Consider the following 17,412-nt stretch of genomic DNA (forward strand, 5'->3'; position numbering starts at 1 on the left):
GTGCGTATAGACGGCATATTCTTTGTTCTCGACGTCCCGTTCTTCACGCAACAATACATTATTCATTGGGAACGAACTCCTTAAGACAATAATTCAATCTGTTAACTGAGATGGGCTTGTTATCTCGCTATTTGCATTACACGGTACTACCCGATAGCTTTCTTATTTATTTACTCCCGTCATTCGTACAGTTCTCTGATTTATTTGCCTTGAATTCTGATCGTTCACCGGGATTCATTTGTTCGCACAGTTCTGCGCTTAACACATTGTATGCGGAAAGCGTAAAAGTACTATTTCCATGTACCGTCGAGTAGTATTAAATGAATACTTGTATAACTTCATTAACATTCTTGATAAAAGTAGATAGTTGATTCCGTTTGCGTATGATTGAAAGTATTTCCATCTGTAATGGAAACTCTCGAAAACATGTTGAATAATAAATGAATTGAATGTAACTGATGTAAGTTGAAACGAACAAAATGGGCCGCACGCAATTAACACTAGGTTTATGGATATTTATTGTAGTCTATTCAATTGTTCCTAGATAAATTAATATTTGTTCATTTTGATTTTTGAAATCGGATGTTTAAAGATAGACAATTGAAATACACACTTGTGCTATTGCATCGATCAAAGTCGACGTAAACATTTATTAAATAATGTTTATAAAATTCGATGTGCGTCAAATTGACGCGTTCTATGCAACCTGGTGTTAAGTTTACAGTACTGCAGGTCTGTACGTTGAAAATAGCTATCATTCACCTTTATTCGGATCCATATCCGTTAAGTACCTTTAGAAATAAAAATAAATTTATAACTTTAACGTAACTGGAATATCGTCAATTTTCAATTGAACCTAGGCACACAATTCAAATCTAATTTAAAGACAGCTTTTAAAATATTAATTTAAAATTATTTATTCTCCTCAACGAACATCTCGACTGTTCCTTCAATTTTATAATCGGCAATTATTATTAATCAGGTATAGGAAAATTTCAAAGTTCAGTTGGGGAAGATTATTAAACTCAGAAGAGAATTTTAAATAACAATTTTTAAACGTGTCCTTAGAGGCCTTCAGTGAAAATAGTGTGAAAAAGCCATTAACACCCCATCGTTTGCTCTTATGTTACATTACTCTCACCTTTATCTTTATTTTTATGTGTCTATTACAATTCTCGAGTAAATGGAAGAAACAGACACACTGAGAAATGGTAAACGTATGTCACACAACGCGAACAACGTACAGTTCCATGAAATTAAAGGAACCCAATGGAAGGTCCTCTATACGAAACGAAGGATTTCAATGAATCTCATTTCGATGAATCCTGTCGACGCTTCTCTATCATTCCGTTTTCCGCACTCCTGTTCGCGACGGACGCATAAATATCCGCTGGTCTGTCCATAATGAAAGCGATCAGCGGATTATGTAAGTTCCTTCTTAATGGTGTTCATAACAACGCATAAATAAACCCGGGATTAGTTTCCACGCGAAACGCGCGGGTCTCAGTTGAATGCTAATGAAGCGTTAAGCGATCGTCGCACGAAAAAGAGGGAAAAACTGAACCCGCATTAAAATAACAAAACTGTTTTTTTCCCCAGGAAGTCTAACCGCGGATTTCCCTTCTCGAAATAAGCAATCGGACCTTCGCGTATTACGCAAGCCAGGTCATTCTTGCATCCTGTCCGCTAATTAATATTAAACAGTTCATTCTTTTTCTCCGTCCCTGAACAGTTAGATTTATAAATAGAAATAAATGAATAATTCCAACGCGACTGCGGTATCGTCAATTTTTAATTGAACTAATTTCTAGTTTAATTCAATTAAAACTTAAGGACTATTTTCACCGAAGGTATCCAAAAGACGGCTTTTAAAATTTCAGCTTAAAAGTATTTCTTACATTGAATCATTTCTGCTGAATTGACTTTTCAACCTTTCCTACGTTTAATTTTATAATCATGGATTATCATTAATTGGATTCTGATTGTCGTCAATCGACTTTTCGAACGTTCTTATTAATTTCCTAGTGGATTTTATAACCAGTAATTATTGTTAATTGCTCTTCGAATTTTCCTATTACTTTCCCAATTGGTTTTATAATCACCAGTTACTATTAATTGACTTTTCGAATTTTCCTATTAATCTCCAAATGAATTTTATAATCATTACTTGTTGTTGATTAATTATAGAAGTCGAAAAGTCAATTGAATATTGGATCTTGTATTAACGTGTATTCTTGAACGCGTGCCCGCGCTCGCGTATCTTTATTTGCCGACAGATGCAGAATATTAATAACATCGTGATGTTCCCCCTGGACTCGGTGCTGAAGGGGGACCTGAGAGGTGTGAAAGGTGACTTGAAGAGACCGTTCGAGAAGGCATGGAAGGACTACGAGGCGAAATACGCGAAAATCGAGAAGGAGAAGAAACAGCACGCGAAAGAGGCTGGCCTCATTCGGACGGAAGTGACGCCGGCCGAGATCGCCGACGAGATGGAGAAGGAGAGACGATTGTTTCAATTGCAAATGTGCGAGGTGAGGCCCCTAAATCGTGTCCCCGGAACGAATCACTGTAATTCGCAGCTGACGACTCTCTCATCCGTTCTATCTTACTTATCTTCCCTACCCTTTTCTCTTCTTTGTTGCAGTATCTCATCAAGGTGAACGAAATCAAAACGAAGAAGGGGATCGAACTACTTCAGCATCTAGTCGAATATTACCACGCGCAAACCAAGTAAGAAGGAACGGGGAACGAGTCTTGCAACGTTTTGGCGAACTTGTTGACACCCTTGTATTATAATTTGTATTGTAATCACATTTGTACGTGCCATTGAAAAATATTCTAGGAGATAAGTGTATTTGAAGATGTTATACTCATACATGACGGTGCTTGGGTCTACCTTGACACAGATTTTTAAAGACTCCATTTCATTTGTTGTTTGTGTTTAACTTAAGTTCTCGATTAATCGTGTCAGGTATAACAAAATGGACACAACGTGGATAAATAAGGGGGTTGTAAGAGTTAGAACAAATGTATCTTTACTAAAAATAGAGATAACCCGACGTGATATGACGTGATTACTTAGTATGTAAAGTAGTATTACTTAAGAACCTCGACATCTATCTTTGAGTCTCTTAGGAATTACGCTTGATAAAGAACGTCGATCATTAGAGCTCTATACGCCAAGGGTTAAGCAAATATGCTTAGGAATATTAATAGTAGTAATGAATGTAACAAAATTTTAGTTCTATATTCAATTGAACACTGCACGTCACATTTTTCAATACTGTCACAATATAAATAGGCTGTTTTGTAGTAGTTACTCAAGTTGGATTTCTATCTTCCAGTTATTTTCAAGATGGCCTAAAGACTATCGAACACTTCGGTTCCTACGTGGCGGACCTGAGCGTGAAGTTACAAAAGATCAGACAGACGCAGGACGAAGAGAGAAGGCGGTTAACGGAATTGAGGAATCTCCTGAGGAGCTCCGGTTGCGACAAAGAAGTAAGATTGGAATGATAAGGTTTAGGCTGGTCATTGATTTTCCCTGTAAACACTCGAGACGATACGATTTTCAGTTGAACGTGAACGCGAATGCAGGATATTCGCTTCATCAGCTGCAAGGGGACAAGCAACACGGTGTCACGCGGTCCGGACACCTTTTGAAGAAGAGCGAGGGAAAAATGAGGAGGGTGTGGCAGAAGAGGAGGTGCGCCGTGCAAGCGGAGGGTTACCTCGATATTTGCCACGCGGACGAAAATAAACCACCCACGCGGGTGAATTTATTAACCTGCCAAATCAAGCTAGTGCCGGATGACAAACGGGGATTCGATCTCATTAGCTGTGAGTTCCAGCCAATGCATGTTTAGGTAGTAATAGTAAATGCAGAAATCAATTATGGGGTGTATCAACTTCTAAATGTAATGATGTTTGGAAAAACGTGTAATATTTGTTATTATTAATTCTCATATGAGGGATGGCAATTTGACCTTTAACATAATTTTTACTGAAAGTGTCAAAGGACACCTTCTGAAATTTTTACTTAAAATTATTTTCCCAGTTAAAGCATTTGTCCTCAATTGAATTTCGGACATTTCCAATAATTAATTTTATAATCGTTACTGAAAAAGTCGAATAGTCAATTCAGAATATACGACTAAACTCGGAAAATAACTTTAATTTAAAAATTCCAAAGGTGTCTTTCGACACCTTCGGTAGAAATAGAGCTAATAGAATTCATATTCTACACAGGTCTTAAAGAGAAATGTACATCAGTTTTGTGCATTCGTCGTGCGAGGATAGAAACTACTTCAAGAAGATCTTGAAGCAGAGAATATAAAAGTTTAACCCGTTCAAAAACTGTTTAGTATTCCACTCCGGAATTTGCATTATTTAATGCAACTATTTTAATATGACACTTTGTTAACTCATTTCAGAGGATTTCAATAACACTAAAGTTATATTGTAATATCATTATGGTGTTACAGATAATTATATTAAACATTGGTAAAATATGTAGCTATCAGATTTAAATTAAATGTCGAGTCTACCTTGGCATAAGACAAGGATTAATGTGCATTCTATTTAGATAATTTCTAACCCTGTTTCAGATAACAGAACGTATCATTTTCAAGCAGAGGACGAGGCAGATCAACGAGCATGGATGTCTGTCCTGGTCAACTGCAAGGAGCGTGCTTTACTTCGAGCATTCGATGCCAGTGGCAAAGCTGAGGCTGGTACTGGCAATCCAAGTTTAGTCGAACTACAACAAGCTGTAATCCGATGCGTTATGAGGTTACCAGGGAATGACCAGTGCTGTGATTGCTCTTCGCAAAATGGTAAATCTGATGAAGACTTATACGAGGGTATAAGAATATTGATTTTTTTCTTTAATTTGCACACTAATATTCTATAATTGAAATAGTGACGCGTAATGCTGTAAAATATAAGTTTCCTACAGACATGTATGAAAATAATTATTTTGACATTTTATAGACGCAACATGGCTGTCCACGAATTTCGGAATAATCGTGTGTATAGAATGCAGTGGCATTCATCGGGACCTAGGAGTGCACATATCCAGAATACAATCCCTAACATTGGATAACGTGGGTACAGCTCAACTGCTTCTTGCACGGCATATGACTAACCAGGCATTCAATGAAGTCATGGAAGCTACGTTACATCATAATCATAAGCCGACTCCAACATCGACAATGTGAGCAGTACCATGTAGTTTTAAGGAATTCAATTTATTGGATAACATGTTTGTGACTTGTATGGCACATATTTTTCAAGTTAATACTAATAAAGAACAAATCAATATCTGACATTGCCTTCTTATGTAATGTAATATGATTAACTTCTTTTTAAACAGGGAGGAAAGATATGATTTTATAAGAGCCAAATATGTAGACAAAAGATACGTGATGAATACCTGCGCAGATGAAAGAGATCTTCTCTCTGACCTAGAGCATGCTGTTAACAATCGTGACCTGCAACAACTTCTGCAAGTCTATGCTGAGAATGTAGATCTAGCAGCGCCATTGCCTACTTCGGTACAATTTTATTTTAATCAATATCAAACTTCAGAAGTTGCATCTTCAATTTGTAAACGTATTGTTTAATTAGAAAAGATTTATTATTGATTAAAATAAGATGTATTATTTCATTACAGGATGTAGGCGAAACTGCTCTGCATTTAGCCATTTTACGTGAAATGGGAAATAGTTTACACATTGTTGATTTCCTAGTGCAAAATATGTCGACAGGTGGTATAGACAGAACCACCGTAGATGGAGAAACAGCGTTACATTTGTGCGCGAGACACGACAGAGCGGAAGCAATGAAGCTATTGCTACGCGCAGGTGCTGACCCAACGCATCGAAACAAACAAGAGAAAACACCATTGGATATAGCACAGGAAATGGGCCATCATACTTGCAAAGAACTGGTAAAACATTGATACTTTATTTAATATTAAAATACAAGGAATAAATTGTAATTGAAAATTCTTTCCAGTTGAGTCACGCTCTACAGAGACAGAAAACATTATTCGACAACGTTAATATTGACTGGAATCTCTCGCACGATGAAGGTTCTACTGACTTCTCTGATGATGAGACGATAATAGAAGATAGGGTACGAGTATATGAAACTGACAATGAATCTTTTACAATTATTTTCTTTTTAAATTATCATTCATCTTTCGTAGAATGGATGTTTAACACCCGAGAAGAAATCTCGTAGTAGACCGCCATCTTATGTAGGTGGTGGCGGCAGTGGTGGAGGTACCGGGTCAGGAGATTCACCAGTGACACTCCGTAGTCGAAGTAGCACTTGTGATAGCTTGCAAAGCGGTTCTTCGCCAAGTGCCTCGACGAATAGACAACAAATGCCTCCACCACCACCACCGCAAGCAAGGAAACCTGTTGCTGGTATGATCTGTTTCTTATCGAATTAACTTCTTATATTATTTTCATTCTTTTCTTTAACAATTAATTGAAAACTAGTCATCTACATGGCTACAGCAAAATTTGAATGAAATTTATTAATTACTGCATATGTCTATGGAACAATTCATAATTTAAAATTTTTTATTTCCTTTATTCTTAAGCTCAATTTTCAAGGATTCTTTTTAAGTTACAAGGACGGACTGATGAGTAAAATAATTAAGTTGTGTCGGAATCAATGTTACTCTATTCCAGATTTAATCTTAGAAGTTACACATTTTAATTGTTTCAATTTTTATTTTAGTACCCGCACCTATGGCACCGGATATTTCAGTCAATATTCATGGGTCTCTGAAGAAACGTGTTGCCCCGCCACCACCACCACCGGCTGGAAGTACAGGTGGTATACCCTCCCCTCATTATGGTACACTACCTTCGTCCGCGTCCTTAGCAGCGTCAACGCATAGCCGTACAACGAGTGAACCGATCTTAGCTGGGCATTCTTTACATACTCTACCACATGCGTTAAATACATTAAACAGTCAACACCATAAAAGATCGCCCAGTGGAGATTCTTCAACGGGACATGGTGCGTTTGAAAATTTATGCAAGCTTATCTACAAGCGATCATCTGGCTCGGGTAACCTTAGAACCTTTCGACCCAATTTCATTTCCGACGTTTATTGTATTTCATCTGTTATTAGGTACGGACAAAGTAAACAGTTCAACCCTTCAACGGCCGAGAAATCCCCCTCCGCCAGCGCCCTCTGGCATCAATTCATCAAGATTGAGTAACGGCCGCAGTAGCGAGTCATTGAGTTCCATGTGTTCGGACCATGGTTTGGGTAATCCCATCCCCCCTCCACGTAAGGTAAGCCGTGAGTCCTTTATGTAAGTTATTAATTTATTTCAGATATTTATATACAAAAAAAAACAGAACTTTTCGAAAAGGAATAAGAAATATTAAAAAAGGAAATCGAGGAATACTCCTATATTTTTTTTTTAAATATTATTTTTGAATATGTAATGCAATCCTACTAAGATATTATTTCACGCTAAAGCGAATGATGTTTTATTTGTATTTTATTTGGCGCAATCATCAATGCCGGTAGATTTCTAACATCTCCTTTAACACTGTATGTGTATGTATATACATTCATTCAAATCATTATTGTTCACTTAACATCTTTACTAATTACAGAGAATTTAACTAACACAATGTTACTCCTATCACGTTCCCTATGCAGTAGTTAATAATAGCTTCCGTTCAATTCTTTTTTATAGACAGTGGTACTTCGCACCTCATATTAATTCACATACGTATATTACCCGTGATATTTAATAGTATTCGCTCATATTAATCACGAATATCATATATCCACCACATTTTGGCATTTTCAGTACCCACAATAATATAATATAATATTCATTTAGTCTTTCATATTGCATAATTCATTAATTTATATCATCTCAAAAGACACCTGGAGCAAATTTTTATATTACCATTAACATTTTTTCCAAAATTGAATAACGCCATATAGAATCACATTTCTAATATAACAATAACGTTATTCGGAGAATGAACGATAAATGAGAATAAAAATGAAAAATATGTATAAGTGAAACAAGAACACTACTTTGACTATAAATATTTGAGAACCGTTGTGACTTTTTAAACATTCAAATCGGTACTTAGAGGATGCATGTAATTCAAAAACCGTGCTTTATGGTTTGTTATTAACCATTGTTGGTACAGCGAAGGGACCGGTCCAGACTAGAGAGCTACGCCGAGGAGCCTTCATCTTTGCTCCCAAATCTGAATCTGGTAAACATCAGCCATCCCACATTACAGCTTGCTACACTTGAAATGTGTTTTAACATTAATATAAAACATTTGGACAACATAATAACAGGAAGAAACCTTTAATACTTAAAAGTTTCCAAAACATACACAAAATTTAATAAAATCATAAAATAAAAAATTTGTTACTATCTTTTCTGCTTTTGTGTTGCATAATTAAAAATTTCTTTTTTTATTTAAAAAAACGGATAATTTTTAATTATACTCATCTTGATTAATTTAACTTTCTCGTGTGTATTCGTTGAAGTTGAATTTTAAATCTTTTATTTGGCAATTATTTTAATAAAATTACTGTGTCCAGGCAGTGATTATTAATTGGAAAGATAAAATATTTTTTTATCCTTTCAAGTGTGGTAATGCTTTGCATGATCAGTCGTGCTGTCCGTAACAATCGTTTTTCATTGTCAATGCTTTGGGCATAAGTTTTGTAAAAATAACATTTAACTTTAATTCATCAAATTTGTTGTTCGTATTATGTTCTTAAACAATTGTTTTATTCAGTTTTGATCAAAGTTACATTTCTTCCTGGATTTCTACTATGTGATCTTTAATAAACACACAATGTGTAAAAATAGAGAATATACATAATAATTCAATACTGAATGACCAATAGTCAAGCTTCATGTGTATAAATCCTACTTGAGGATGCAATGTTTATATTAAACAGAATATATTGTACTAGGATGCAAGCTTCAAAACATAATTCTCGCATGAGCCTCCCAAATTTGTGTTTAATAATAGCACTTGATCGCATTAAGTCCCTATATAATTACTCTAATGTAATTACCCCCTATAGACTCACAAAGTGGATGAAACACATTTGGCAAGGTTAAAATATTGTACACCATTTCACAAGTTATTTGATTGTAATCATCAAAATGATTTACTTATTATAATATACATTTTAAGTGTACATTTTAACCAAAGGATATACTGGCAAAGGAGTTTCAACAGAACGTTTAATTTACTTTAGTTGTTAATATTATGAATTATTCGGATAATTATGCTGTTTAAATTATTTAAATTATTTTAAACAGCGTACAAAACGAAATACCTATGTTCAAGTTAACACACTCAGCACATTTACCTTCCACTTTGTAAATGAATATTGTATTAATAGCTTAAATTTAAGGACTTAGACTAAGAAATACTTATAACAGGCATGAAATTGATGCATATTATTGGAAATTCTAGTTCATAAAATATGAAATAATGAACAAATAGAGGTATTGAATTTAATGACATAGTACACAATTGTTTTAGCAAGTTCAATGTGACAGTGTATATAGTTAGAAATGTGTTAGTAATAATTAGAAAATGTGTATTGTCTACGTGGAAAACAGTCTAGTGACTATTGCCAATTGAACATTTTTAATGACTTAGAAACAAATTTTATAAGGTAAAAATATCATATATGTATAAAATATTATAAGATGATTTAACAGGCATACTGTAATAAAAAAATATTACTTTATCATATTCATAATATCACTTATTAGCAATAGTTAGTAGACCCTAATACTCAATAGATAATATTGAGATAGTTGTATTATATATCATTTTTAGAAAACAATACTGTATACGTCATTTTTGTCTAATTTATTTAGAAAAATACATCACAACACATTGCATATGGATTATAAAATGTCAAGATTTCATCAGTATAATTTCCTAGTCAATTTAAAAAGCAATTAAAATTAGAGTAAAACTGCTTTCATTATCCAATATTATTATTTATTTCCAATATTTTATTTATACTTTATTTTTTTCTTAATAGTCATTTGTTACAAATATATCTCTTGTATATTTATTAAACTAAACAAATGAAACATTATGAGCTAATTATACCAACAGGTTATCATAGGCAATGTGTTAATATCTTAACACAGTCTCATATATTGTAAAAACAGTTTCTTTTATGCATGGTACAAATAATGGTAAAAAGAAAGGATATAAAACAATATTTACTTAACTGTGCACGAACCGCATATACTCTTGGAAAGAAACTGTCTTCCTTTTATCTTTTCTATCTAGAATTTCCAATTTAGCTATCTTTGTGACCTAAAGAAACATTCTTTGTTTCTATCAACTCTCAATGCTCTTATAAGTAAGCCCTTTGACGATCAGTTCTCTATCTCAAATGGATCCTAAATTTCTCATTCATTGCCTATATATTTTACAATATTAACAAGATGTAATACAAGAAACTATTTTTACTTAAAGCTTTCATCATTTGCATAGTTATGAGTAAAGCTGTGCATCATAAAAAAAACTCTTGATAGTCAAAATGACAGTAATTTAAATCATCAATATCAAATTTTAAATTAGCCAAATTTTTGAGTAATTGAATATACCAATTATGAAGTTATGCAAAATGGGATAAAATATTTTATAAAAATAACATTGGTTATTCTATAGAAATTGCTACTTAAAGATACAGGAATAAAATTTGGTACTTTTAAATGTAAGTTATTTGCTTCTGTCTGTGTGACAAAGTTTTCGTTACGTGTCTTGTTCGTCAAGGGGTTAAAGAGTGCTTGCTTCGACCGTGGAAAACTAAACCGAGCATTTGTACCGTTACTCATTAATTCTAATCTTGCATTCGTTGATTTCCTTTTAGCCAACTTCGTCGACTCTGAGCGGACTACGACGTTGTCGAGCTTTGTACGACTGTGAGGCCGACAACGAGGACGAGCTGTCCTTCCGGGAAGGCGAAGTCATCATAGTCACCAACGAGCAAACCGACGATGATAATTGGATGGAGGGCGCGTTAGAGCGAGCCCCGGAAAGAAGGGGAATGTTCCCAATCAGTTTCGTACATATGTTTCAAGATTAACATTCGGTAAGCCTGAACTCATTGGCAAGTGTCTCCAGTACTGCCAGCACCGTGAGTGTCGCTAGCCTCGGCAGAAAAAGTTGGATGCGAAAACCGAAGGATTGAGCATATTGCTCACTTCCCGCGCATGGAAATCGCGTCCCCTAACACCTCCTTCTCCAAAATCGTACTCCCATAGGAAACCCGTAGGCCTCGAACTTTTATATACACATCTATCTTTCGTCTTGGACATTTCTGAAACTCGGCTCTATCGAAAAGACTTGATTCAATTGGATTGCTGCCTTCCTATTTCACTTGAAGTGCTATTGTCCATGAATCGCTATGTGCCCTTGTGCAACAGTGTCTTGGATAGGATGACAATCAACTTGACACCTTCATTAGGAAACGCACGATTTGGTTCTTCTGGCTTTGTATTCTGTCATCCGAGTACACTGAACAGCAGTACTGCTCGCAGGTTTTAACACTAGAACTACCGATCACTTAAACCGACTTTTATAAATTTCTTTATAAAAACCATAAGTATGCGTTTACTAAGATTTCAATTGAGTTGTATTTCAGTTTTGCTATTACTGAATTAGTTTCGTTAATAATTTTTTGTGGAAGTATCTGTATCTTTTCAGTCATTGTAAAAAAAGAAATCAGAAATAAGTCATTTTGACCCATCTGGTAGTTCTAGTGTTAAAGCGTGATCTGCTTCACATTGTAAAGAAAGATTATTCAAATTATATGTCAGGAAGGTAAATTAAGGGTATGCTATTTCATCCTTCAGAGGAAATATCCAAATTTAACAACATTACATATTGTAATATTTTGGTTCATCCGGGCCATTGAGAGGTGAATTCCATTACATCAGCTTTACTTGATTGAAGGTTAGGTTATAATTCTCAATGTCACCGTCCTTATTTAAAGATGGCGCAACAGAAATATGGATCTTCTACGGTAACAACGCTTAAGGCGTATGTTACAAGCTCTTATAAAATATTGATTTACCCTATCTTTCGCTCGCGATAATTGTTTATCATTAAATTAACGGCGGCTTTTGCTCATGTACCTAAAGGCCAGAGGATGTTACAAATTTACTAAATCAGACGTAAGGTGATAGGACTAAGAAATATGGTAAGAAACCTCTTGAATGGCTTCGAGTTAACGGTTCAGTTTCATGGATCAACTTAAATACGAACAAGTTTTTGATGAGTTTAATCCCGTCTGAAGACGTCATGGTAACACGTTTAAAGTCACAAGAGCAGGAGAAGTGTGTCGAGCGAATGGTTCGGCTGAAACTTTCGTAATTGAAAGACTGGAAAGGGGACTATTCGCGGTTTCAAGACCGATGTTGAAAAAAATGTGATATAAGATATATTTCAGTATAAATCATTAGTATTACGAATCGGGTTAATGAACAAATTCCACGTAAAGTGGCACTGTTGTACGTGCATTGATGGTCGGGCAAGCGATGCATGATCGAATCAGTCCATTCGCCGTGAATCACAGTAATTCGTTTGTAACGACAAAATAACAGCGGATACTGGTTTATCTAGCTGCAGGTGTCGATTCTACTAGGTAGAAGAGATGCTCGTCGTTCGGGATAAAGATTACAGTCGGCAAATGTGCACAATTCAGAAACATCAAAAAAAGGAAGCGCGGGTGCGTGCGTGAGTGTGTAAAATAGAATGAAAGAGAAGGAGAGAAAAAGTCCAGCCTCTACTATGTCGCAAGTCTTAAAGTATCTGGCGCACACTTCTTTTTCATACTGCCAATTGTGAGTATACACCATACTCTATACGGTCGCGTTCTAAGAAAACGAAAATAATCGAAAATTCATAGGGGATTCTCGTCGTAACGGCACGTAAATGACATTTACACCGTAAATCTAGGTTGTTTAAAAACAGGTCCTTAATCTCGGCAAAGGACAGAATGTGACATTAATATTGCATGACACCGATAGTATTATTAGTATACTCGATGAATAAGGATCACGTCGTTACGACAGTATGTACATTTTTGTAATGCCATATTATTTGTTAGTACATACATAATTACGCGTAAACACATACATACACACACACACGCGCGCGTCTCACAATGGATATATATATATGTATATGTATCATCTCATATATATATATATATATATATATATATATATATATATATATACACATATTGTGAAATAGAATTATTGAAATTAGAGGTTTATTAGTCATTAAGTGTACACGAAGAGAATATTAATGAAGGAAAGAAAGGACGAAGAGTTTAGAGCTATGTATGCGACTCAATGATGATTATGCGTCGGAAGCGAATTAAAAATTTATTTTTATTTCACCTAAAATATATATACGAGACCAAAGAAACGTTTGCAAACGAAAGGAAACGAAGCTGTTTAGCTTAATCTAATGGAACTGTAATTCCTCTAGATGATTGTAAATTTCTTGCGGCCACCGTGGCCTCTGTGATTGGATCAAGCTCGTCTGTCCCTTTAAGGTCATGCCTTTTAATTAATTAAAGTTTGATCTCTTTTCTCTCAAATTACAGATAAATCAAATGATGTTTACAATTAAAGAATGATTGTCGATTCAAATAATAATAAGGTTTTATATATTTTTTTATTGTAATGGAAATAGTTGAACATATTGGTATCAAACCGTGTATTTATGATTACAGCCAACCTAACCAATAAAAATCAAAACTTTGTCCAACTACTATAGCAAATCTATATTCGGTATAAATATTAAGTTGATAATCTATTCGAAATTAAATTTGCTCAGTTGTGCTGCACATAACCAAATGGATACAAGTTTATACGAACAAACGAAACATTGAGAGGTAGCTATTTGATTTAGTTTGAATGACCTTAATGACCGTGAATGCCCAATTGACCTTGATCTAATTATAGCTATTCGCTTTACTAATGATACTGGAAACGCGCTTGTCATTCTTTTGTATTTTAACATTTCTGGAACGTCACCAAATATATTATGTGAATACTAACTGACGCGTTCTGTTTGTATCGTTCGATCGGTTCGAATGCGAAAGAAATGCGAGAAAATGCAACGTGTGAATCGACGGTTAATCAAGGACCGTGTTTGCTGCCTAGTCGAAATCGGTATAGAATTAATATTTTCTCCGACATTGTCTCCGAGACTCTACCTTACGTCAAAAACAGAATTCATTCGATGTAAGAATAAAATTAAGAAATTAATCCATTATTTAAAGACTAAAGAATAATACTACAAAAGAAGAAAAGATATATATAGTTGAATGTACACCCGTAACAAGGAAAAATTTAATAATTAACGATCAATGATGGTTCCACGATCTTTTTTCATTGTTTAGATCATACTCTCTAATGATTATATTATAATTTATATTATAGCATTAGAGAATTTAAATGTATACATAAATTATATAATATTTTCCATATGTCAGTATAAGTAAATATTTCTGTTACTTCTGGAGTAATTTAATGAAACTTATAAAAAAGATGAAATAAAGACAATGATTATGTCATTATGATATCATAAAATAATAAATATTAAGAAAATCTTATTTCCTATGCTTCATTTTGTCTGAATATAATTTTGATGCTTCAACAAATATAAATACTTCTTAAAATTATTCTAATATTTCTTCTTGCATTCTGTGAAATAATGATTATATATTATTATATGCTCAATTTTGTGAGTGAATTGTAAATAAGAAAAAGAGTAGAGTATTTGGAACAAAGTTGTTTCCTACGTATAATTAGGCTAGGCTTGCAACGCTTTACTGTTTTATTCGAACAAAACGGACAAAGCTTTTTTATAAGGACAACTATTACTAATTAGTGTTAACGTTTCGAATAATGAGGTTATTACGCGCGGTGGTAACAGTACGCGTTTTGATGGATGTTCAGACAGAATACCGTGCTAATTGATATATTACCCCTGGGTATTTCTTTTTCATTTGTATATATGCAATGTATTGATTGCAGTAAGCGAAAAATGTAAATGTTCATTGGGAAAAGTCTGACAAAGCCTTCCGTTCTAGTTGCAAATGATTCAGAACAATTCTTGTTACGCGTTCAACTCCTAAACGGCGATGAAAAATATACTGATCGGGCTCGTAGTGTTGAGGATTGTAACCGCAAGATGTTCGTTAGAGATATGCGCTTCTAACAGGGAAAATAAAAGAAAACAGGGTTCAGCGCAACTTTGATTTCAAGTTACGTCGCTGTGTAATGCCAATCTGTAATAAAAAAAAAAAAAAAAAAAAACAAAGGAAAGGAGATGAAAAACTATTTAATCCATCTAGCATTAAGTTGCCTTTAAATCTGTTTAAAACATCCTTGTAGTCTTTGTTGCGTCTTACAGTAGCGTCAAACTGATTGACGCTAAAAGAGTACAGGGGATAGTTGGTGAGTGTATATATGTGTATAGAGTAAATACGCGAGGAAGAACAGAAAAAATCGATGTTTATACTATTAAGCATACAATAAACAATAACATGTAGTTTTAAGTATGTATTATACAGATATATTTAAAGAATGACGTTGACAACTGTGAGTGGCTACTGTCCTTTGCAAAAAATTTGCTGTGCTGTATGCATTGCGATCAAAATTTAATGTTTCTAAGACAGTGATTTATAGAAGTTAAAGGTAATCTTTCACCATTTAAGTGCAATAAAACCTAAACAAACAAATATTATTTTTTATTTATATATAGTTCATCAGAAACATTCACTTTCTCTCTTATTTTATGGTTTTATCTTATAAAATAAATCCTTTTATAACTATTATTTGATACAAACATTTAAAACAATTATTTTAAACAATTAAACATTGCATCTTGGTCGTTCCGCAATTATTAATATTTTATTGGTGTGACAAAATAATGATGTATGTGATTGTACATTTTCTATATTCTTCTGGCCTGATTTCATAAACATTTTGGTTCAAATTAATTCAAACAGTGATTGTTCATTTTCACTCTAAGAATATAATGATCTATAACTATATTTATTATGTAGTGGAAATATTTCAATTTCATTAGCTTTTAGGTGCCTCGGTTATCTCAAACTTATCATTCATTTAATCTGTGCATATATGTATATTACAAGTTACTTGCACAAAACAGATAAGATTCTAACAATCACGTAATCTACAGTTAGATTATAATCTAATATGATAAATGTATGATACCTTGATGTTTAATGGTCAATGTATTACCAACACAAATTCTCAGCAAAGAACAGAAGTCACATGCACATACTTTGTTCTCTGAACTTATTACACTTCATGCATTTAAAAAAGCGTTAAGTAGATGATAAGTATTTATTACTATTATGTAGTTATTTGTACTAGATACGAAAACGTGCGATACGTAGGTATTTAAAAAAAAAAGTCAAGAATTATGTGTACCATAAAAGAGAATGAATTTTCAAAATAAGAGAGAGGAATCTCTTATTTCTGAAATTTTATGAGTCAGATACAGTATGGAAACGACACGCCGTTACATTGTTAAGTCTACCTACGTGTACGTACCTAATAATACAATACTACTGAAAAGTTAATCAAACGAGACATCTTGTTTAGATGCGGCCTTCGTCAATATCGAAGCAGGTCTAAATACTGATATTATATGAACGGTAATGTGCTAACATTTACTGTCTCCGTTGCGAATAAATCGCTACAGAATTGTCTTTTGAGCAGTTCACAAACTGTGAAATGTATCAGAAATAAATACCATTTAGAGAACTATGAGACTCACGTGTTTAACTCTTAGTATTACATTATTTTATACCCTCATGATAATAACTCGCTTTTACGTAATCAGTTTTATTCTTTTAACAAGTATTAACATTTTTGTTCATGCAATGTACAGTATAGACAATAACAATTAGACCTACATATATAAAATCATTTTCTTACTGCAAATATGGCTGTAATATAATTAAGAAATCATAGACAATATGTAAAAAGTTAATCGAAGATACCCTGAATTAAAATTCTGAAAGATATCAATTTGAAACAAATACACCAGTCCCTCCATTTGCGCGACACCTTTTTACGCGGTCTTTTTTTACGCGGCATATTATAACACTATTTACGCGGTATTGTTTATACGCGATCTAAATTTACGCAACAAGAAAATATATTTTTCGAAAATTTTTAAAAGTAACAAGTATAACAACGATAAGAAAATTCATAGTGCTTGTTTTCTACAAGCCGGTTGTGATTATTCAGCAATGTTCAAGCATGTCAGTGCTGTATGAGGTAAGGGCAAAAATAC

General features: G+C 33.9%; 1 protein-coding gene across 6 annotated transcripts in view; it reads left to right on the forward strand.

The window, feature by feature from the left end:
* Asap (ArfGAP domain of ASAP) overlaps positions 1-16,877 on the forward strand; it is a 51,291-nt gene extending 34,414 nt beyond the window's left edge. For 4 of the 6 annotated variants that reach the window (XM_031975110.2, XM_031975113.2, XM_031975115.2 and 1 more), the window contains 14 exons: positions 2,277-2,531; positions 2,645-2,730; positions 3,345-3,501; positions 3,576-3,840; positions 4,608-4,835; positions 4,993-5,215; positions 5,375-5,555; positions 5,675-5,950; positions 6,019-6,138; positions 6,212-6,434; positions 6,754-7,038; positions 7,154-7,320; positions 8,206-8,274; positions 10,931-16,877. In XM_031975110.2, the coding sequence (XP_031830970.1) occupies positions 2,277-2,531; positions 2,645-2,730; positions 3,345-3,501; positions 3,576-3,840; positions 4,608-4,835; positions 4,993-5,215; positions 5,375-5,555; positions 5,675-5,950; positions 6,019-6,138; positions 6,212-6,434; positions 6,754-7,038; positions 7,154-7,320; positions 8,206-8,274; positions 10,931-11,146 (2,751 nt within the window). In that variant the 3' untranslated portion in view covers positions 11,147-16,877. The remainder of the gene's footprint in view (positions 1-2,276; positions 2,532-2,644; positions 2,731-3,344; positions 3,502-3,575; positions 3,841-4,607; positions 4,836-4,992; positions 5,216-5,374; positions 5,556-5,674; positions 5,951-6,018; positions 6,139-6,211; positions 6,435-6,753; positions 7,039-7,153; positions 7,321-8,205; positions 8,275-10,930) is intronic. The other 2 variants (XM_031975111.2, XM_031975112.2) reach the window with 2 other exon arrangements.
* Positions 16,878-17,412: the final 535 nt, after the last annotated feature.

Source organism: Nomia melanderi, chromosome 12 (genome assembly GCF_051020985.1).
Source record: "Nomia melanderi isolate GNS246 chromosome 12, iyNomMela1, whole genome shotgun sequence".
NCBI lineage: Eukaryota > Metazoa > Arthropoda > Insecta > Hymenoptera > Halictidae > Nomia > Nomia melanderi.